This window comes from Ixodes scapularis, unplaced genomic scaffold (assembly GCF_016920785.2).
Source record: "Ixodes scapularis isolate PalLabHiFi unplaced genomic scaffold, ASM1692078v2 PGA_scaffold1__304_contigs__length_218370807, whole genome shotgun sequence".
Lineage (NCBI taxonomy): Eukaryota > Metazoa > Arthropoda > Arachnida > Ixodida > Ixodidae > Ixodes > Ixodes scapularis.
The window spans coordinates 81,451,970-81,475,027 of NW_024609846.1; the positions used below are offsets into that span (position 1 = coordinate 81,451,970).

At 46.2% G+C, this 23,058-nt stretch overlaps 1 protein-coding gene across 1 annotated transcript; it reads left to right on the forward strand.

Annotated features, from left to right (window-relative positions):
* Positions 1-1,284: 1,284 nt before the first annotated feature.
* Positions 1,285-22,861, forward strand: LOC8037703 (glutathione S-transferase D7). Its single transcript, XM_002412401.5, has 5 exons — positions 1,285-1,548; positions 3,852-3,910; positions 10,241-10,382; positions 12,033-12,203; positions 21,750-22,861. The coding sequence occupies exons 1-5, from the start codon at positions 1,408-1,410 to the stop codon at positions 21,882-21,884; spliced, it is 648 nt and encodes a 215-aa protein (XP_002412446.1). The 5' UTR covers positions 1,285-1,407; the 3' UTR covers positions 21,885-22,861.
* Positions 22,862-23,058: the final 197 nt, after the last annotated feature.

Below are 23,058 nucleotides of genomic sequence, written 5' to 3' on the forward strand. Positions count from 1 at the left end.
TCGCCAAACAAAAAAGAGGGCGAATATACCGACAAGTGAGCGTTTTCCCATACCGGGTGTGGGCCTGCACTGTGCCTCCGCCGAAACTAGATTCGTTTGAGCGCCTGCGCAGACGCCATGCGGACAACAGCACCACCGCAGCGGCGTGACGTTAGGGTCGCGCCGCGCGGGAATTATGGGAACATCTTGTACGGTCCTCCTCGTCCTGCGGTATCCACCACATTACACTGATGAGAGCAAGAGAAAAACTGCCTCCGTCACCTCCAAGGTCAGCTCTGTCGTCGGCTACAACCGGTTCTATACAGCCAGCTCCCAGAATGCTCTTTGGCGCCGGGTAGGGCGCTATACCTTACGTGGTCCAAATTCACGAGGGACGTTCGCCTGTCTTTCTCGATATAATAATAATAATAATAATAATAATAATAATAATAATAATAATAATAATATTAATAATAATAAGGATGCTTATTTTTCCTAATGAACGGAGAGGGCATGAATCAAAAAACCTCCGGTGGAGGCTTGGCGTGATCTTAGCCTTGTACATGCATTGACAGCCGCAGCATCAAAGAAAAAAAAAATCTCCCTCTCTTCCTCAGGCACACTCACACGTAAATAAACTTTAATGACATTATAACAATTACACACATTCTCTCTCTCTCTCTTTTTCCCTAATAACACGCATCTCTTAAAAAAAAGTCATTCCACGATAACGCCGTCGAATAGATAAGGCGCCTTCAAAACGACTCCTCCACGACAACATCGAATCGCGCATTCGTTCGTCACACATCGTGTGCACAGTCGTAAGTCACATCCTAGACTCAAGGTTGACAGCTTAGGCAGGTCCCCGAATTAAGTTGGGGCGTGCCACTTTTTTGAAGGCTGTCACGGCCCGCGGAGTATCCATGGATATGTTAAAGAAAGCCAAGGTGCTAATGTACCATTCAAAAGGCATTTTGCAGGCACTGGCTGAGGCGCATTTCTTTCCTGTCACGTTGGTTATGCAAACACTGGCTGCAGACATGTTCATGTACGGAGCAAACATGCTCCGAACATGCTTGGTGCGTGTCCGAAAATCATTCTGGCATGTCGGCGGCGAACACCGTGTCTTGTGTACGACGTGCGACATTGTGTCTGTGGCCTTAGAAGCCATTGTTCACCGATCCAGGGGAAACCAAGCATGTAAGGCGGCGCTTTTCCGCGACGGTCTTATCGAAAACTGCCGTTTCCGCAAAGGAAGCCGTCCGCTCGAGCCGTCCCGCCCAGATTCCGGGAGTTTATAAAGCCGGACGAAGACGTCGCGAATGAGCCACTCGGTACGCCTCCTCGACTAGCTAAGTTTTTGAACCGAAAATCAATCGGTCAATCGATCAATAAAATACTGCTCGAAGCGTTCCCACGGCGGCAGCGATGTCCCTCGTGCTGTACCAGATGAAGGCCAGTCCGCCGTGCAGGGCCGTGATCATCGTCGCCAAGCTGACGGGACTCGTGCTCGAACTGAAGGTCGTCAACGTGCTCACCAAGGACCAGATGAAGCCCGAATTCCTCAAGGTGAGCCCGTTTGTTGAGGACCCACCAAAAACGTCAAAATTATACTTTTTTTTAAGGCTTTGCGGATTTATGAAGAGCGTAGTTCTTGGACAGATGAACTTCTTGCTGTTCAAGCAGTGACACAGAACAATAACATGTCAAATTAATGAGGTTTAGACAACGGGAATTGCGTCTTGTGTCTCTGTATGGCCAGTAGTAGTATTATTATCTCGTAAATGTTGTATCATAGGTTATCCTACCAGTAAAGTCGCTGGCATGGGGAGGAGACGAGACCTAAGAAGGGCTATTTTGAAGAGACTTCCTCCAACGAGTCGCGATATGTCGACGGTATTCGCAGGCGGTCCATGAGGCCTGTGTCCTGGAGGAAACCTAGCAGGGCCTTTAAAGTCTTGCCACACTTCTTTCGCGTGCCGTCCGAAAACAGGGCATTGTTTGATGAGGCTTGGCCGCTTGGGGCACCCGCTTGCATTCTTAGGTTTGTGTGGCTAGTCCTAAGCCCACCCCAAGTTGAGTCCGACACGCCTCCTAGGATTCGTAGGCAGAACGTATTGAAAACATTCCGGGAATGTTTAAAAGAACATAGGCAACATTCTTGGAATGTTGCAAATTTACGTAAGAACATTCTATCAACGTTGTCAGAATGTGGCGCAGGCACTTATCGCTACATTCTGTAAATGTTTTCTAAGGGACATTCTTAGAACGCTCTGAGAACGACATAGAACATTACCAGGACGTTCAATCAACATTCAAGTATACTAACAAGGTTCTAAGAACGTTCTCAGAACATCCAAAGAACTTTTGCAACTTTCTTAAAATGTTGCAAATTTATGCAGGGACATCCTTTCAATCTCCTCGGTATGTGGCGTGGGCACATCGCTACATTCAGGGAACATTCTCTGAGGTCTATTTACAAAGACTCCACAATTACGGCTTGCTTAGGCTACAGCCCCAATGAGCCGCACTACTTACAGGGATGTGATAAAGCTCCTCACAGGGCGATATTTTTTAATCGAGAGAGATTTTTAGAGGGCGCAAGCACAAGCTAGCCGCTTTCCCAGTGCACCAGCCTGAGCACGTGCTAACGACAGTTGACTCCTACCGGTCACTTGTCAGCTTATTTAATCAAAAATGTGCTGCGTACATGGCATCCCACATTTTAAACCCTTTTTGGTAATTCTGGTCAAACTTTTTGGTCAAAAGGGACTAAAAATCTGGTTCATTCAAAACTGCCCCTCTATGTACGCAGTGAGTGCCAAGTTCATTATCAAGTTTTGAAAATCATTGGTTTTTGTCCTACACCTCATATCACATTCCTCGGTAGACTCATATAAGATAAAACGGATCCCTTACGCTAAGTTTCCAGAAACTCCACTTAATTTGCATATTTTGGCACGAAGTGGCATATAGTGGATGATGTTTCAAATCACAGGTTGTGTGAGAGCTCCGTAAAGTTGGCTTCACCTGCGAAAATCAGAGGAATGTTCGCAAGCGAAGGTTCCAAGAATGTTGCGCATATGAATGTTCCAAAGGGGACGTTCCGAGAACATTGTGCATACGAATGTACGTCAACGAACGTTCCTAGGGTTTAAGCAGCTTCTCTTCAAGGGAATGTTCGCACTCGAACGTCCGAATGGTGTTTCAACGTTCCTTTAACATTCAGAACATCCACGGAATGTTCGCTCAACATTGAGTGCTACTTGGGCAAGCGATTCAATGCAGGCGTCTGCAATTAGCGAAATTTAGTGTCCTCTTTGATTAATTCGCAAAAAATTGGGGCCACGAAAAAAAGAAAAAGGGTTTTACTGTATACACTGAGGGCCAAGTACGAGACTGAAAACGGATCATGACCGTTTTAACTTTCGCCCATGTGCAACTAGTAGTCAAATTTCGTTCTGAAACTTCGAAGACATGAAGCTTGATCGAACTCGAACGTTCTCACGTTTGCAACCTTAGTTGCCTATGAATCAATGTCGCCATTTGTCACTCTAAAACAGAACCGCGACCAAGCAAACTATTTTCTTAATCCAAGAAATGGCATCGTGAATGTCTGTAGCATTTTTAAAGAAATGCAATCTTGTTTTTATTTTTACCGAAAAACTTTTTTTTTTTTTTAAATTGTAACTGAAATAAACGCTGCATTCACCCACAATGTAATTTCTTTCACGAAAACTACAGGCGTATAGGTGGACGTTGGCGCATAAAAAAAACAAAAACGTTCGTGTTCTATTTTACCGTCTGATTTGCTCTAAAAAAAAAATGACGCTGTTATTATTCGTTTTTTTTTTTTTTTTTTTTTTTTTTAGATGAACCAGGCGCACACGATCCCTACCCTGGTCGACGACACCTTCGTGCTGTGGGAAAGGTGAGCTGTCCGGGCGTGCAGCGTTTGTGTCCCGACTCCCAAGCCACCGCCAATAAGATATTATTTTTACGGTGTTAATTATAGGATACAACCAGAGACTCTGGAAAACATGATTTGACTGTCAGATAGGAAACATGTCAACGATATTTTTTCTTCCCTTTAAGTATCTAGTCACCAGTCCGCTTCAGACAGGGCAACTTTCCCAGCAATGTCAGTGTTGATGGAGAGTTTTCGTAGCTTTCCAGGTCTTAAATGAAGTTGCTGGGAGGAATTGCCCCGCCCGAAGCAGGCCTGACAGGATATGAACGACAGGGAATTTTGCAGTCTATCTTGCCTCCAGCACGAGCTCCAACCTTCGATAACTCCTGGGCGTCTCGCTATCCTTGATTGAGCACGCGACACCAAAGCACGGTGGAAGGCAACGAGCGCTTACTGGAGGTCAGGCAACTCATGGAGACGTCGTGCCGTTCTTGTCGCCCTCTTTTTAATATTTTCAACTTCCTGCTTGCAACCTCTTCCCCTAAAGACTTGCATATCCTGCCTCCCCCTCGCCTTTTCTAGGTTGTCTTCCTGTGCACCCTACCCCTTCCCATCACGCCCAAATAAATAAACAAGCAATGGCCGCATTGAGATGGAAGCACTTTCAATGCTGGGCGTGAGAGCAGGGCCGTATTAAAGTATACGGGCTAAGGAGCTGCAGCCCAGGGCCCTAGGCTGCCAGGGGGCCCCGTGTTAAACCCCTGAAATTAAAAAAAAAAAAAATGTTTGTCGGTTTTAGTTTAAAACAGCTCACAGGAGCTTCTGGGCCCTGGCTTTCTGGTGTCGTCCACTCCCCCTCCCCTCCCCCTCCCCCTCCCTCTCCTTCTTTTTTTTTCTTTTTTTTTAACGGCGAAACAGGAAGGCCATGAAGTTTCCTTCTCTAGTAGAGCTGGTGTTTGTGAGCTCGTTGTTGAATATTGTGCTAGAGCAACAACATCTAAGCGTTGCCTCCCACACTCCTTGTGGAGGGAGCAAAGCTGTCGACGCTGGTGGTCCCGCTAAAGGACGGCCACGGAGCTTTCTATTTTACTGTGGCCGCCTCGACGAGTTTTACAGACAACGGTAGGTTGGAAGGCAAGGAAGTGTTGCCAAAGGCTACACGAGCAAAATACATGCAACACATTTTTTTGTTCCTTTTTGGTCCTGTAGCGTAGTTCCACATGAAAAGTCTCCTCCAAAACGACAAGTTTAATACAAGAAATAATGAAATATCGGTGAACCTCCCAAAGCCACCCTATTTACCACTAAAGCCGGTTTCCCTCTGCTTATACATCATACAAACGACAGATTCGAACGCGAGTCACTGCGAGATCAGAGCTTCGAAGGCTGCATGGCAATGAGTTCAAGGAGAAAACTTGGCACGAGGCATTCGAACCATGGATATTGCAGTGACTCGTGTGTGCAGACCGTCTTTGGTATGATGCATGAGCAGTGTGGCCCCGGCATAACAGACGTTTCAATGAGCCGGCTCTTGAGATGTCGCCTAAAAGTTTTGGAGAGTCAGTGACCGCATGGCAACTTTTCAGGAGCTTGTGTCTCGTCTGCCAGTGCGAGAGAACACTTTTCGTGCCATATCGAGTGATATGATCGCTAGTATTTTTTTTTACGAGCCTCTGAGGTATGACCTATTATTCTTAGCTTAAAGTAATACGTCCAAATGGCTAAAAAAGTTTCTTAATTATTGAAATTGGAAGAAACAAGAACACTTTCAAAACTAATGGAAACATTTTTCCCTTCAAGTGGGCACTCTGTCGGCGAGGAGCTTAAAAATATATCCTTGATCTTTATGAGAAATGCCTGTGAATGCGCCCAAATGACAGTGTTGTAATCGCATTCAGTCTCAGTTATTTATTTTATTAATTGAATGGAGAAGTATGTTTGTTTGGAACACGGGAGTTCAGTTATTAAAGGAGTATGAACGAGGCGGTTTGAGACTTAAATACTTTAACCATCATGATTACTTTGTTGTCTGTGTTGTTCGAGTCATTAATTAATTAAAAAGGGCTCGTTAGACAAGCTCCAATCAATCGGAGAAATTTCTGAAATAAAAATACTATATTCTCTGGGTAGTTTTCGAGTTGCGATTCGCAAGGCTTGACTTTAGGGGCAGCGAAAATTTTTTTCTTTTTGTAATTCAATTTTTGAGGGTATTCTTTCGGTTACTGTTTAATGCAGTTTGTTTCCAAGTAATCATGACACTCGACATCAAGCGTGTCATCTATACCATCTAACTCAACATCATGATCAATTTATGCAAGCCGGTAGAGACACGTACTGCATAAATAAGCTTGTAGACCTGATCAAACAAGTTCATTGGAACGAAGAATCATCATTTTAAACCTTCCAACGTAAGTTTACGAGGCCGTAAAGCTGCTGAATGTGCGCGACACTTCTTAACAGTTTCCCCAATTGTTCATTGCTTTGCGCTCTTAGTGAGTGATTGACTGTTTCCGAAACAGCCTCCAATCCACAATCACATCTACCTCATTCTCAGACAGTGAAACCCGAATTTCCTAATCGTCGAATCTACCGATACAGAAACTTTTCAACATGTATCATAAATTCAACAATATTTGTGTTTTATTAGGTGGTGAAATATACATATTGCCGTCATTGCACTTACCACCACCACCATCGTCATCATATTCAGTACTATATTATTATTAGGGACATCATGAACTGACTTCGCCCAGGGTCCCAAAATTCCTTAATCCGGCCCTGCGCGAGACTATATAAAACGCCATCTTCAAGTGCTTCTACTTTCGTACGCTGGCTTGGGCAGTGCTTACCTGCAGTCTGCAGACAGTCTTGAATACAGGGCTTGTACGTGACGTCATTGCACAGACCTAGTGGTCATTCCTACTTGTTCTGGCCGAGAAAAAAAGTGAAAGCTGTTTACAACTCCCTGTAACACCGAATTAGAGCGCAGCTCTTGAGGAGGAGGGAAGGGTACTGGGGGGGTGAAGTGACCTGGGGGGGGGGGGGTCACGTGACCTTGCGGGGTCACGTGACGATGCCGATGATGTCATCAGTGACGTCACAGATGACGTCATCAGTGACGATGACGATGCGGACTCCGATGACGTCATCAGCGATGATAACGATGACGATGCGGATGTCGGTGACGTCATCAGTGACGTCACTGATGGCGTCATCTGTGATGATGACGATGACGATGCGGATGCCCCCGAAGTCACGTGACACCCCAGGTCACGTGACCACCCCCAGGGTCACGTGACCTCCCCGCTGACATCGTCACTGATGACGTCGACGGCATCCGCATCGTCATCGTCATCATCACTGATGACGTCATCAGTGACGTCACTCATGACCTCACTGGCATCCGAATCGTCATCGTGACGTCATCAGTGACGTCGCTGATGACGTCACTGGCATCCGCATCGTCATCGTCATCATCACTGATGACGTCATCAGTGACGTCACTGATGGCCTCACCGGCATCCGCATCGTCATCATCATCACTGATGACGTCATCAGTGACGTCACTGATGACGTCATCAGTGATGATGACGATGCGGATGCCGGTGACGTCATCAGTGACGACGACGTCATCGGGGAGGTCACGTGACCTCGGCGGGGGTCACGTGACCTGGGGGTGTCACGTGACTTCGGGGGGTGGTCACGTGACTTCAGGGGGGTCACGTCACTTTGGGTGTCACGTGACCTTGGGGGTCACGTGACCTCTGGGGTCACGTAACCTTGGGGTGACCTTGGGGGTCACATGACCTTGGGGGCCACGTGACCTTGGGATGACCTTGGCTACGCCGACGCCGACGGCGACGCCGACGCCGCTCAAGCCGGGAACGGGCCCCTAAGAGCTGCGCTCTAAAACAAATTCCGTGGTGCAAAACGTGTGCTTCAGAAGGTTTGCAAGAAACGAAAGTATGCAGGCGAGCTAGTTATGCCCGACGCCGTCTAGAACGACAAACAGAAACAAACGACAGCGACAAGCCTCCAACACATGCAGCGTTCTCGCGATGGTACCTTTGGCAGTCGTTCGGTGCTCGTGAAGTAAGCACGAGTAATTCCAAGCCTCCCAAAGGTACCCCCGCGTGCACGATGCTACTGTTTGAGAATAACCTCCTATCCTACAGAGCCTGTAAAATCGCGAAGGACTCTGGATTGAGGCTTGTCATTGTCTTTTGTTTCTGTTTGTCGCTTTAGTGAGACTCAAACATAAAAAAAAGCATCGTAATCTAAGCCCTGAGATACGACGAAATAGAAAAAAATGAAAGCTGCTTACAACTCCCTGTAACGCCGAATTAGAGCGCAGCTCTTGAGGAGGAGGGAAGGGCACTGGGGGGGGGGGGGTTAAACTAACCAGGGGGGTCACGTGACCTTGGGGGTCACGTGACCTTGTCACTGATGACGTCATCAGTGACGATGACGATGCGGGTACCGATGACGTCATTAGTGACGTCACTGATGACTTCACCAGTGATGATGACGATGACGATGCGAATGTCGGTGACGTCATCAGTGATGATGACGATGACGATGCGGATGTCGGTAACGTCATCAGTGATGATGACGATGTGGATGCCGGTGACGACATCAGTGACGTCACTGATGACGTCATCAGTGATGATGACGATGACGATGCGGATGTCGGTAACGTCATCAGTGATGATGACGATGACGATGCGGATGCCGGTGACGTCATCAGTGATGATGACGATGACGATGTGGATGCCGGTGACGTCATCAGTGATGATGACGATGACGATGTGGATGCCGGTGACGTCATCAGTGATGATCACGATGACGATCTGGATGCCGGTGACGTCATCAGTGACGATGACGTCATTGGGGGTCACGCAACATCGGCGGGGGTCACGTGACCTCAGGGGAGTCACGTGACCGGGGGGGTCACGTGACCTCGGGGGGGTCACGTGCCCCCACGAGGTCACGTGACCCCGGAGGGGGGCTCGCACGGTGCATTATGGGACATTTCCCATGATGCACCGGGGTCACGTGACCTCGGGGGGGTCACCTGCCCCCACGAGGTCACGTGACCCCAGTGGGGGCTCGCGCGGTGCATTATGGGACATTTCCCATGATGCACCGCGCGGTTACGCCGACGCCGACGCCGACGCCGCTCGAGCCGGAAACGGGCCCCTAAGAGCTGCGCTCTAAAACGGACAATATGACACAAAATCTATTGTCCGTATTCTGTTTCTCTGTACCTCAGGGTTTAGATAACGCTGCAGAAGGTATAGCACTCAGCAACAAGGCCACAACCACAATGACCGCTGATATGACCTCACTGCAAGCCACGCACATTACACGGTTCATTTCGTTTACAGTAAACCGGCCCAGATTCTTATCAATGGCTGTGAAGCCGCGCGGAAAAATATTAATAAAAAGGCGTCGTTGTCGTTATTAGGACTGTTGGTTATTAGGATTTTGTCGGCGTATCAGCAACGAAGGCGAGGCGTCGCTGTCGTCGGCTTGAATTTGGGTTCGTTACATCATTGTTGTGGTGGTGCGTTTCCGAGCGCAAAGCCTCCCAATAAGTAGATACAAAAGGACGAATTTGCGCGACGATAACCCTACGCAGCCAAGCATAGAAAGCGTTGATTAAGGCAGTAGTAAAAGGTCGCCTTTGGTGCCGTCATGTCCTGATTGCTTTGATCGAATGCCAATCTGCAGACGGACGCGGAAAGTGGCGTCGCTGTCGTTTTTTTATGTCTGAAGCATGAATCACATGGTGCAACGTTATTTTGCGCTCTTTCGCAAAGAAAAAAAAAAGAAATAAATAAATAAAAAAATAAAATAAGAAAGGGTTGCAGAAGCTGTTCTGCCCGAAGTTGCAACTGAGAAATTGTAAGCAAAGTCACATCATGTGAATCCGACATAACGGGTCCGCACCATTCTCCTCGCCGAACTCTGGCCGTTCGTATACAACAAAGCAGGCTGTACATACCCTCCCAGAGCTTGTCATCCAGACGAAAAATGACGAGTCACGAGGCATCCTCAAAGAACAGCTACTGCTCATGCTCAGAACCCGTTTCACAAACCATGACCAGTGGACAAAAGTGGGAGCCCTCAGAGGGCGATTATTAGAATGACCCACACGCCTGAGAGCACGGCCTTTGGGGACCACCATCTTGCTCCTGGTGTGTACAGATTTTCTGGTAGTCAAGCATTGTTAAGGTTAGCCCACGGTTTTCAGACTGATACACCAAGGAGGCGTGTTCCACCAACAATGGCCAGTCTATAAGTTATGAAATGTGGCTGCTTGAAGACGTGCTTCTACTTTTGTCACAGCCGGGCCATCATGCGCTACCTGGTGGACATGTACGCGCCCAACCACCCGCTCTACCCGAAGGACATCAAGAAGCGGGCCCTCATCGACCAGCTCCTGGACTTCGACATCGGAACCCTCTACAAGGACATATCGACCTACTTCGTAAGCTTGCGTCGAGAAACGATATGCCAAATGCACTCCCACGACATTACTGCTCATGCATCATACAAAAGACGCAGTGAAGTGTCTGCAGACATGATGGCAGAATTATGTGCATACAAGCCTCTAACATGTTTGAAGCATGTTTGCTTCATACATAACAAACACATATATGTGTGCTTTAAACGGTGTCTTCGATAGTCTTTGTGCGACCAATGTTATGGGACCGCTATACGAGAAATGCCTCAGACAGTAGAGAGTTTTAGGGAACCTTTTTTGGAAATTCGATACGGTCCGATGGGCACTCCGGTACGAACTGCGCATGTGCAGAAAACTCGCGCATGCGCAGTTCATACCGGACGGCCCATCGTACCGTATCATGTTCAAGAGCGATTCCCTAAAACTCTCGAATGTCTGCAAACTGTATTCTGTAAGATGTATTAGCAGTATGACCGCTGCTGAAGGTTAGGTGAAAGGAAGGTCAACGAGCCACTATCAGGAAAGCGTGGACCCGCAGCGCTTCAAACTGGCTTCACGCAGTAGGGGGGTCCGCGGTCGATCAGCCCTTGGAAACATCGACTTTTTGCCGCCATCGTACGGGGAAATACTCGCTTGGAAAGGGTACGGTCAATGAAAGCGAAACGTTTAAGAGCAAATAAGTAAAAACGATACAGAAAAAAATAGCAGAAGAAAAAAAATTAATAGGAAGGCAGTGCTTTCGTGGTTTTCTGCTTGGGGACCGAGAAACATTCTGGACGAAAACTTTACTAGACATACGGGAGTTCTAAAATAGCGATTCACCGCGGCAGTAATAATTAAAACAAACGTCCGGCACTAAGACTGCACTAAGATGTAGTCATTGGCTCTATTATGCGTACGAAATGCTATCAAAAGGTGTTAATCTTGAATATTATTTTCAAAATTGATTGATATACAATGCACAAGCTAACTATTTCCGTCACGGTCAAACTGGCTTAATTGTCGTGTTCTTCACAAGTTTCAACCGAGTCAACACGGCACAATACCATTTAGAGCCACGTTGCTGCCCATGTTTCTGAAAAAAAAAAAAAAAAAAAAAAATGGCGAGCGGCTTTTAACACTCAAAACGTCGCAGGGGTTCGGCGCATGTGCAGTAGCGAGACCTTATTTCATTTGGTGAGAAGAGCGCTTGGGTGCGCTATTCTAAAACTCCCTAGTGTTTCAGGTTTTCTCGCCTCGTCCCTTTTCTAAATCACGCCCCTAACGCTGTTAATGTAGACAGTTGGTCAACCTCGGGTGTTTCGTTCACTGCTTTATGCTAACCAGAGTCGAGGTGAGGGGACGCCATTATTTACGTTCCAATGCTCTAAATACAGCCTTGTTAAATGTAATGTTTCTCGCTTCGGTCGTCGAATGTGAATTCACATTTTGTCATCGTTTCTATAGGAGAGAGTTGTATAAATCAGGACAGGGGTCAAAGCTGGCAGAAATGCGCTGAAAATGAACTTAATCCCCAAGCCTTCTATGAGATGCTCGATTGAGGTGCGCATCAGACCTAGGTCTGGATTTTACTAATGATAATCATTCGTTTATTGAGGCTTCTGCACTTTATGTAGCTTGGTAACGCTTCCTGGGGTCGGACGCTGCAAACTTAGGGTGTATGTGTTTCTGCAGTACTCATATCTGCTGAAAGGCCAGCCCAAGGACAACCAGAAGGAAGAAGCTATGAAAGCAAGCTTCCGGACATTTGAAAGCATCCTGGGGGACAAAAGCCAGCGGTACCTGGTGGGTAAGGAGAAGAGCCTGGCGGACATCTCCATCATGGTCAGCCTCTCTGTTCCAGAGGTGGGTTGAAGGCCCGGAGTCTTGAGGATTCATGGGACAGCGCGTACAGCTGAAGGTTTGGCTGGAAGGAGGGGGAGGGGGAAATACCTCCGCGAGCCCTCAGCAGAAGAGAAAAAGGTTTAATCTGTTCACCTTTCATTCTGTTTTACTTTTCCTAAAAAAAATTTTTATTTTCATTTTTTGGAACATATAATTAAACACGTTTATAACGAACAACAGGAAACGCTACGATCAGTTCGATATAGCAAGTAGTTCGATATAGCAAAAACCATTTACAACGAACTTCCACGACGCGTCCGTTGTAAGGTTAGAGCTTCTCTTTCTCTCTCATCTCTTCGCTTCCACTATGTAACAAAGCACTAAAAAGTTTCTTTTTATTATTATTTTTTTTTTTGCATGCGTGCAGAGTCTGTTCTTTTAGCTTATCTTCCCTTCTGAATCACTTCCCTTCGTACGCAACCGCTTTGAGAAGTTTTTTTTAACCTTTCTCCCCTTCTGAATCGCTTCTTCTTGTCAATTTTGTTCGCGGCTTGAGCTTTTGAAATTTTCTTTCCTTCCTAGATTTTTTTTTTTTGGGGGGGGGGGGGGGGGGGGGGGAGGGACAGGCTAGATGACGATTGTTTGCTCGTTTTTGCGAGCCTTCCCGGGGGGAAGAAGTTCGATATAGTCAATATGTTGTTCGTTATGAAAAGTACTTTTTATATGCATTTTTCTTTAAATTTTGCACGAGTTCGATATCGACAATAATTCGCTGTACGTGGGTTCGTTCTAAACGAGTTTCACTTACTAAAATGTGAGAATTGCCGCCACCTTTTGAATAAGGTCGTTTTCAATTCAGCTACAATGTTACGCTGCTGGAACTGCGGCATGTTCTCCTTTGTGACTGGCAAGTATCTGTCTCTATAAAGGTGATATGATCCAGTCTTGAGATGCGAAAAAATGACTAAGCCAGGTAAGTACTAAAAGGTGTCATTGCAGAGACGACAGCTCGGAGAGAAGACATTGATGAGGATGTTGCAGAATTCAAGTAATCAAGATAGAAACGAACAAATTCGGTTGTGACAGCAATTTTTTCTGCATTAAATCGTTTACTAACTCAGGTAATTAAGTTAAACAACTCTTCGTTATATTTTGAATGTACCAGGTGACTCTGAAACACTGCTTCAAAAAGCATTTAATAAAATGGCGTTAGATAAAACGGCGTTCAATGAGCGTTTGATAAAACGTTCTGTCCCATTTATTCAGTGACTTAATATCACGGGCAGCGTTCAAAAGTTTGTCGGCATTTTTTGCTTTATCTGGTTGACAGTTTCAGAGCAGTCTTGAAAAAACGGTTAGCAACTTCCATGGAACAGATAGAGGCCTTCTTCAGGGTAGCATTCTAAGCTCGGTGCTATTTTATATAATGACTGTCCGGCCTAAAGCAGCTCCATGTGAACCGCTAGGGATCAACTGTAGCATTTACCCGGATGATGGCTGCCATATGGCGCAGCGTACTCCGTCGACCGTTAGAACCGGCCGTGACCCATGTTCAAATGTACCTAGACTAAAACTTAGTTTATCAGCAAAACAGCTTGCATGCATGTTCAAAAACACTCATGTCCAGATATTTATTTATTTATTAATTTTTATTTATTTCGAATACCCTCAAGGCCAGTTGGCATTACAGAGGGGAGTGGGGTTAGTAAGGCATTAGATATAACGCTCCGAAACAAGGTGCCGTCGCTGATGGTGACGATATTCTCAGGAAGGTCGTTCCAGCTCACAATGGTGTCTGGAAAGGTAGAATAAAGGTAGGCCGTTGAGTTGCATTTCGGCCGGGCTATCTTGCAGGGATGATCAAACCTCGGAGAGATGTAAGTAGGCGGGTGAAGCAGGCAGTGATGTAAGGTTGGGTGGTAATAAATCTTGTGCAGAGGACATAGACGGGGATAGTTAAGACGAACAGAAAGATTGGGGATGTCGAGCTGGGCTTTCATGGCAGACACACTGGAGAAACGTGAGTAATCAGACAGGATGAAACGAACGGCGCAATTCTGGACAGAATCAATTTTGTTTTCTAAGATTAGTTGATGAGGACTCCAAATCGAAGATGCATATTCTAATTTAGGGCGGACAAGGGTAGTATAGAGAAGACGTTTAAGGACAGGAGAAGCAGACTTGAACTTGCGGCGTAAATATCCTAAGCTGCGGTTAGCCGATGCTATGATAGTATTAATATGGGTATGCCAGGAGAGATCAGAAGTAATGCGAACACCTAGATACTTATACTCATTAGTATAAGTAAGGGCTGTACCAGGCACGTAGCCAGGATTTTGTTTCGGGGGGGGGGGGGGGGGGGGGGGCGGCTGCCCATAACAAAATGCTGTATGAGGGGGAGGGGGGAGAGGAGGTCCCAGCAAAATAGAAGATTTCGGGGGAGGCCCGGGCCCCATAGGCCTCCCCCCTAGCTACCTGCCTGGGCTGTACCGTGGAGAGTGCTCGAGGTTCGGCTGGGGGCAAGATGGAGAACGGGAGAAACGCATGCATTTACATTTATTAATATTAAGAGTCATCTGCCACGTAACGCACCAGTCGGCTATTTTAACAATGTCTGTTTGTAAAGTTAGGGAGTCATCGGGGGTTGTTCCTTTTCTGTACAGAACGCAATCCTCAGCGAAGAGACGAAGAGAGGAAAGAATGTGAAGTGGGAGATCATTTATGTATATTAGGAAAAGAAGAGGCCCAAGGACAGTTCCTTGAGGGACGCCAGAAGCAACAGGAATGGCAGTGGAAGTTGTGTTGTTAGCATAAACAGACTGACAACGATAAGATAGGAAAGAAATAATCCACGCCAGTACTTGAGGGTCAATGCTTAACGCAGATCATTTATAAAATAAAAGGTTATGTGGGACCTTATCAAACGTTTTGGCATTTTCAAGAAACACAGCGTGAGTAGGATAGCCGGAGTCCATGTTCTGAAAGAGGTCGTTAGTAAGGCAGGTAAGTTAGGTTTCACAGGATATGGACTTGCGAAAACCATGTTGAGAGTTGCAGAAAAAGTTGTTTGAATCTAGGAAGGTACGAAGATGTTTGGCGATGATATGCTCTAGAATTTTAGAAGATATGAAAGTTAGGAAAATCGGCCTATAGTTGAGAGGGAATGTTTTAGCGCCGCCTTAGTGAACCGGGACGACCTTGCAGAATTTCCAAACATCATGGTACCTTTCCCGTCTCCAGCGATTATTGGAATATTCTGGTGAGAAAAAGGGCAGATGTCAGCTTTGTGCTACGAAGTACTTTATAATTTATATTATCAAAGCCCCAGGACGAGGACATTTTCAAAGAATCATTGATTTTAACAATTCCAATAAAATCTACTAATTGGGTCTATTGGGAAGTAATCACACGAAACGAGGGAGGCATGATTGACATAATTAGGATCAGTAAACACACTTGAGAAAGCATTATTAAAAAAAAGAGATGCACACTCGCTATCCGGAATGGGAGTACCAGAGTCGTTATTTAGCTTAAAAAAAAGAATCCGGTTTAGGATTCACAACAGACCGGAATTTGCGAGGGTTACTTTGTAAAATACTAGGCAGTGTATCGTAAAATTACATATGTTTACGCTCACGTAGCTCAGTTTTATACTTAATGGCGCAATCATTGTATCGCAACCAAGATTTAGTCGTGTTGACAGATTTGGCTGTACGAAAAAGTCGTTGCTTTCGGTTAGAAAGAGAACGGAGCGAACAAGTGAACCATGGGCTCGAGACATTAGATTTGATCACAGCACAAGGAACGTAGGCCTCTACAAGGTCTTGCAGCTTGTCACGGAATAAACACCAAATGTCATTAACACTTTTTGAATCAAAATTCTCATTATAGAGGGGAAAGTAATCTGATAGACACACCGCAATTGAATCGAAATCGGCCTTACTGTACAAACGTTTTTTTTTTTTGTTTTTTTTTTTTTTACAACACTCGCACACTTGGGGGTTTGAACATCGAGACAACAGTGTAATGCTTTGTGGCAGGAGATTAGACGAACCAATGCAGGGTTATCAGAAATAATCAAATCCCGGGTGCTGGAACAATTGCCTACAACTCTAGTCACGAAATGTACCAGCTGAGTGAGGTTAAACATCGAGCACACATCTAGAAAGGCACGGGTGCCTGCCTCTCCAACAGCCACTTGGCGAAGTACCGCTCCAATTTATACTGGGGAAGTTAAAATCCCCGAAGATAAGCGCGGGGCAATTAGGATAGGAGCATGACAAGACAGATAAGTCATCTTGTAAGCAATCGGTAAACGACGGCGTCAGGGGGACGACAGTAGACACCTATCAATATAATTTTAAAGGAACGTTAAACACACTTAAACCGATTGCAACACACTTGATACTGAGATAAGCTGGCTTGGAATGTCTTTCTTAATACTGGTAAGGACACCACAGCCACGCCAGCCTGTCCTGTCGCAACGATAAATGTTAAAGTCGTGATTATCGTCTATAATTTCCCAGTCATCTATATCAGGAGAAAGACATATTTCCGATATCAAAACAATACTTGCTTCACATAGGCTTATTAAAAAACACATATAATCTGGCTTTGGTAGAATACTTCTAGCATTTGCATAAAGGACGCTGATGGTCGTGGATTTCGCTGTTACAGAGCAAGGGACGCGAGCACTTGCAGTATTCTCATGAAAAACACTAATTGCCATGGTGTTCACTGTTACAGAGTCAGCCGAACAAGCACTCCCCGCGCTATTTTATCTAGTAAGGTCTTTAACAGATGTAGTTGCGGGGTCGTAAAACAAAGTCCTATCACCAATGTGCAGCTTATCATAGCGTAATTTGTACGGTTGCGATTGGGATTTTGCAAACGCAAGGAGCCGGCTAAGGGCTGCTCGCATCGTCACAGAGAAGTCCTCAGACAAGGAAAACGGTGATCTTTTAAATTTGAATGCGCTCAGAAGGACTTGGTTTTTCTTTTTAAATTAAGAAAACATGACAATAACCGGCCTGGTTTCTTTGCATTGAACGTACCTATCCTGCGGGCGCGCTCAATGTGGGAGTCATCAAGAGTAATGCCGAGATGTTCATTAACACGACTAACAATCTTACGTTCCGATTCTAACCAGGTTTCACCCGTAGTATCTGGCAAACCATAAAATATAAGGTTACACCGCCTTGATCGATCTTTAGTGTCATCCAGGCGAGATACCAAGGAAGACGTAGCGGCTGCCTGGTCATTAACGATCCTGCTCCAATCGGCGACCTCTTTTTTGATCGAGGTAACGGATGAAAGCTCGCTTTGAATAGTAGCAACTCTTCTATCGAGGGAAGCGATACTGTTATCCAGAAGCACTTGTTTATTAATACGTTTTGATATCAGTTCCAAGAGAACCTGCCGCTCCTCAAGTCTTGCTAGCATCGAGTGACACAACGAGCGTGTGCACTGCAGCAAGTTGCTCTGCTTTCTGAGCGGTCATAGGTCCTGGGTTGAACTCAATGTCACCCGATAGTAGATCTGAGAAACATTAGGGACCAGGGTACACTCGCACAGTCACGAACAACACCAAAGAGAACCCGGGGGCACGGGAGCACACGGAAGTAATCATTGCTACTTTTCACTTTAATTAAAGGGTACCGTTTACATACCTGAACGAAAACAAACATATCGGGGTCAGGAAGTTCTGCCGGACGTACGCTCCCATGCCCACTGGAGTGGCCGCCCTCGCTGCAGTTCCTTTTTATAGGGTGACGAGAAGCACCATGGGGGTATCTTGATTGCGTTGTTGCTGTCACGCAGTCCGCGATAGTGGCGCTCCGAAAGTTGATAGGCGTTGAGATGCTCTGCGTCATGGCGGTTGTAGATCCGAGAAACGGATGAAGCTGTAGGGCTGCTACCGGCCGGCCCAGCGATGGAAGGCAGATGAGAGTGCACGCTAGCGGGGGCTGTACGAAAACAAACATATTGGTCAGGAAGTTCTGCCGGGTGTACGCTCCCACGCCCACTGACTTATTGACCTCTATGTGAGTTTTCCAGCGATTTGCCAAGCCAGTATATATCGTTTCCTAGGAGTAACCCTTAATGTGAGGCTTCAGAAAAAAATCAGAGGCGGACGCCATAGCCACAACACCAAGCAAGTTCACGAACGTCATCTGTATCCTCGGTGGTCAGTCGAGGGGGAATTCACCCTCCTCAATCTTTCGGTTGTACCCTCCCACATGCTTGACCTTCCGACACCCTCATTGTTTCGTCTTGAATTCAGATCCGACAGCTTTTTTACGAACCGTTTATTTCTTGAACCCATCCCTTCATAGCGCAAAATCATCTGCTTACATGTGTCATTCTACTCATCCCCCACCGCGCGACCGCTTTTACTATACAGAAACGTATACTAAGTATTCTCAAAAAAAAAAAAAAAAAAAAAAAAAGCTAACACTTATGCATTAGTGTACCAGAAGCGTCTCCTAGGTCTAATTGAAAAGACAATCCAGACGTTGTTCCTTGGAGAAGTGCAGAAGGTGATCTCCCACTACAATAACCGGGAGAACATCGAATTTATGTCGACAACTGTGCGCTGAGGTCGACGGAGAACTGCAGACGCTTTTATCATCCCAGCAATGGAAATTCAACGGAGTGTCCGATTTAATAGGCTGGTATCATCGACATCCGCTGAAATGAAGGCCATCAAAATGCTTTATCTACACTTTCCGCAATAAACGTTGACTGAAATAAACAACAGAGAGTCGAGATAATCGACTTCCGCACAGCACTTCGAAGGCTTCCGAGACCAGGAACTCGTGACGAACAAGTTGGTGCAATTTTAAAAATCCTAAAAATCCTCGAAAGGAAGTAGAAAAAAAAAAAGAAACTCGCGCTACAGTTTTCATTCACATGTTGGACTTCCTGGAAACTCTAAAGCTGACCAACTGGCTGGAAAGGCACACAACCGATTCCTCACGATCTGAAGGCCAATATAGCTTCAAGGACTCTCTTTGCCTTGTCAAGGTCCACATCGGCAACCTTGCTCCTTCGAGCCGAACAGCGTATCAGCCTTGCGTCGCCAGATGATTTCTTCTAGCTAATTCGTTTCTAATGCGTTTACGCGCAAATATCGATTTTACTAAATATTTATTTATAGCATAAACGTTGTAGACAACCTCGTGTGTAACAAATGCAAAGAAAAAGAAAAATTGCAGTATCATAATCTAAACCCTGAGAAACGGACAAGTAAAGTAACGTACAAGACGCCTTGTTCATTACTTTATTTGTCTGTTTCTCAGGTTTTATATTACGATGTTTCCAATCTAGCTCGCATGCCTACTTTCGCTTTTTGCAATATCAGCTCCTTTACAGTGAGGATTATGAAATGTTGCGACATGAGTTGTTCCACAAGCTCACAACAGAAGACATTATGTTCCCCTCTCAATCAAAACGCAGACGTCGTGCACTTCAGCGGCTTCTAAACTTCCTGACCTATACTGTTGTGTGCCTTGTCAGAGAGGCTCCAAAAATACTTCACAGTGACAAAAGTCGCGTCACCGTGAGCGGAGGACACTGTCTTTTCGGGGCTAAGTGCGTGTGAGGGTGTGCGTGCGCGTACGTGTTGGTATTTTAATCATCCATTCACCACTCTGTAAGTTTGACTGTGAGTTTATTTTATAATATTTCTCCTAAACTTTTGTCTCCCTCCCACTCGCAATCTTTCTTTTTCTTTAGAAAGAGAGAGAGAGAGAGAGAGAAATAATACTTACACAAGAGGAACTATCAACGTGTGTATGTCATAGTCAGAGGCCAAACAGTCATCATTATAATCATGACTGTTTGGCCTCTGACTGTTATACACTCCTCCCTTCTCCCCAACTATAGTTGGGGAGAAGGGAGGAGTGGCTAAAAGTTGACAGAAGAGAAAATTGTAAAAGTGAAGAGGGGTAGTGATTCACCAAAACCGACATCGCGCCGGCGGATGGAGCCGCAACCTTGAGGGACTGAAGAGGGACGGTAGGAACCGATGAAGAAGGCGGAGTTGAAGGCTCTTGGTTGTAGAGTCCGGTGTTGAGAAGCAGGCGGCACAGACGGTATCTGAGTTGCCCAAGTATTGTCACCAAGCACACCAGCGAAAACCCTGGTGTAGTTGGGGAGGGGAGAGGGGGGGGGGGGGGGAGGACTGATTTCTTTTCCGGTCATATTATAGATTCCGTTCCCTGAGTAGGGGCGTTACGCTACGGAGTGGTCATTCTTTGCTTGTTTGATTGGCTGTTCTAACCACGCAAGGTTCGCCTGATACACCAAACACAAAGATAGAAATTAGTTCTAGAGGCGATTGCTGAATAGGCAGTATCGACTTGTGAGAACAACTTATCGCACACCTTTGACGAGAATCTATCTTTTTAGGCATTCTTTATGTTATGCTTTCTTCAGTGCATGCACTCGAAAAACAAGAGGCATCTGAAGAGCTGGAGACGTTTCGCGATCTTCGCTGGGCGCAGTTTTTGACGCGGATGGCAAGCACGATTGCAGCAAATGTCAAAAGATTCAATGTGACAAGAATATTACGATATTCGTTGTAGTGGAAAAGGTTTGGCCATTCCTGTTAGCAAGACGCAAAAAACGTCCTCCCGTTACAGGAAAAAGTAACGAAATTCAGGTGTAATAATGTTAGATGTTTTATAAACGTCAAAAGTATACGTGTGCACGGCAAGGTACACCTGACCTCCCTCCACTTGGACAAAGCCAAGAAGAAAAAAAAGCCTAATGTATGCATGTGCGTTTTTTTGTTTTTGTTTTGTTTTTTTCTTGGGGGGGGGGAGGGGGGAAGTTTTAGATTAGAGAAAAATGAGCCCCGGGGATTCGCTAAACTGAGACTCAAGCCTCAAGTCCTTAAGCGAAGGGCGCCTGCGCAAGCGCTGACAATGATAAACGGGGACATTGCTTCCGCCTTATTAGGGCGCATAGGTTACGAAGTTTCCGTTTTGTAAATATATATTGCGGAAATTGTTTGCTCAGGCAATACCCGAAGCAAGTCAAAGCTGGTATGTAAGGATTGCTCGAAAACTGAACTTCCCGACGGACTCGGATAAGCTTCTTCCGCGCGAACATCGAACGAAGCATAAAGAGCGTTTGTTTAACATTTTGTCCGTCGTTTTTTGTTTGTTGTTGTTGTTGTTTTTGTGCGTGTATTTGTTTGTCCTGTATATTGGAGTCCTATAAACCTCCAAAAAGTGTCTGATCTTCTGGCGCCCTGAAGAAGTCTTAGGCCACGGTCACATACATCGCGCATCACGCATACACTCTGCAGACACTGTCTGAATATTGAGTAGACCTCAAGGCAGCTTAGAATATTGAGTAGAGCTCAAGGCAGCTTACTTTGAGGTCTACCCCCAATCCTTCAATCAGAGGAAACCAGAGCTGGGCGTCTTTCTGAAGTCACCGTGACTCCTGCTCAAGAAGCAGACGACTTTCTCTCCGCATAGCAAATTGTATACCATCGTGTTTCCTATGGTATCAGAATCGTTTTGTCTGATTGAATCCGCGATCTTTCGCGTACAGGTGGTGAAGTACGACATGTCTCCGTTCCCGAAGGTGAAGGCCTGGTACGAGTGGATTCAACGGGAGCTGTCCGCCGTCAACCAAGTAAACCGCGAAGGGATCGCCGAGTTCAGGGCGGCGTTGGGAATGTCGTGAACACGTCGGACCCACGCAACCCTGCTGCGTCACCGTCTCGTCTTCTGCACGTCGTCATCGTCGTCTCGGCGCGGGGTCGTCATGAGCCAGTGCCGAGTCGCCATATTAGCAGTTACGCACCGAGCCTCGGACGGGGCTGGGGGACGACGTATTGTATAGAAATCTATTCAAATAAGAATGCGAACTTGTCCTCTAATACGGCGAGGGTTGTTCGATGGCGTCACGACACTGTCCAAACGCTTAGCGCTGCAGCCAGCATACTATACTGATACAGTACCGGTAAGGTGGCCCCTCGCCACTTTACCTTATATAGCATTCAGAAGATGAACGTGACCGACCACTCCAATAGGCGCCAGTTTTGGAATCGCCGCTTGTCAACTTAGCTCTTTCGCCGCCGTACGACGACAACAGTGGAGCAATACACAGACGTTTCTCGTCTCCTTCTGTTTTCGCCGCCAGATTGTGTTCGATTTCTTTTGATCGCTTGTCCACGTGGATAACGTGGATACGACGACTTTGCCTTATTCCTGTCGCTTACTGGACTGTGGTTGCTTCTTAGAGTACAATGCCAGCTCTCTCTCTCTTTTTTTTCTTCCTCCCTCTCTCTCTGATACCAACTCAAGATAACTGCCCGAGGGCGCCTTGCTCACTTCTAAAGACCTAGCTCGCAATCTGTGACTCCAAGACGTGCTTTTAAGCCCTCACTAAACAGCTTCGTATTTTCACCACCAGGCGAGCAATAATCTCGTTGCATAAGAATGAATTAGCGCGAGACCCCCACTGGGCAGGTTCGAATACAGAACGCTATGTGCCATTTGTTTAGTTGGAGAGCTTTTTCGTTGCCACGAAGGCGTGCCAGATCAATGCGGCAATAAAAAATGAAGGCAAATTTCCTCTTTCGTTTAGAAATACTCTCCGGTTTAAAGTTGGTCTGCTCTGTGACAGCTCGTTTTCTCGCTTATTCTCGTCCCTCCCAATGGATACGGTGCCCAGAACGCGCTACCAACTGGTCGAGAGTGTTTCCGCAGTGGCTACGAATTGCGATACAAGTGCCGGAGTGCCATACCATCGGACGTCGTGATCCCGGAAGCTTGTCGTAGAAATTCCGGCAAAGTAGACGAGCGAACGCAAGTGTCGCTGTTGTCGCAGCATGCCGACTGGTGACTCTTTAAGC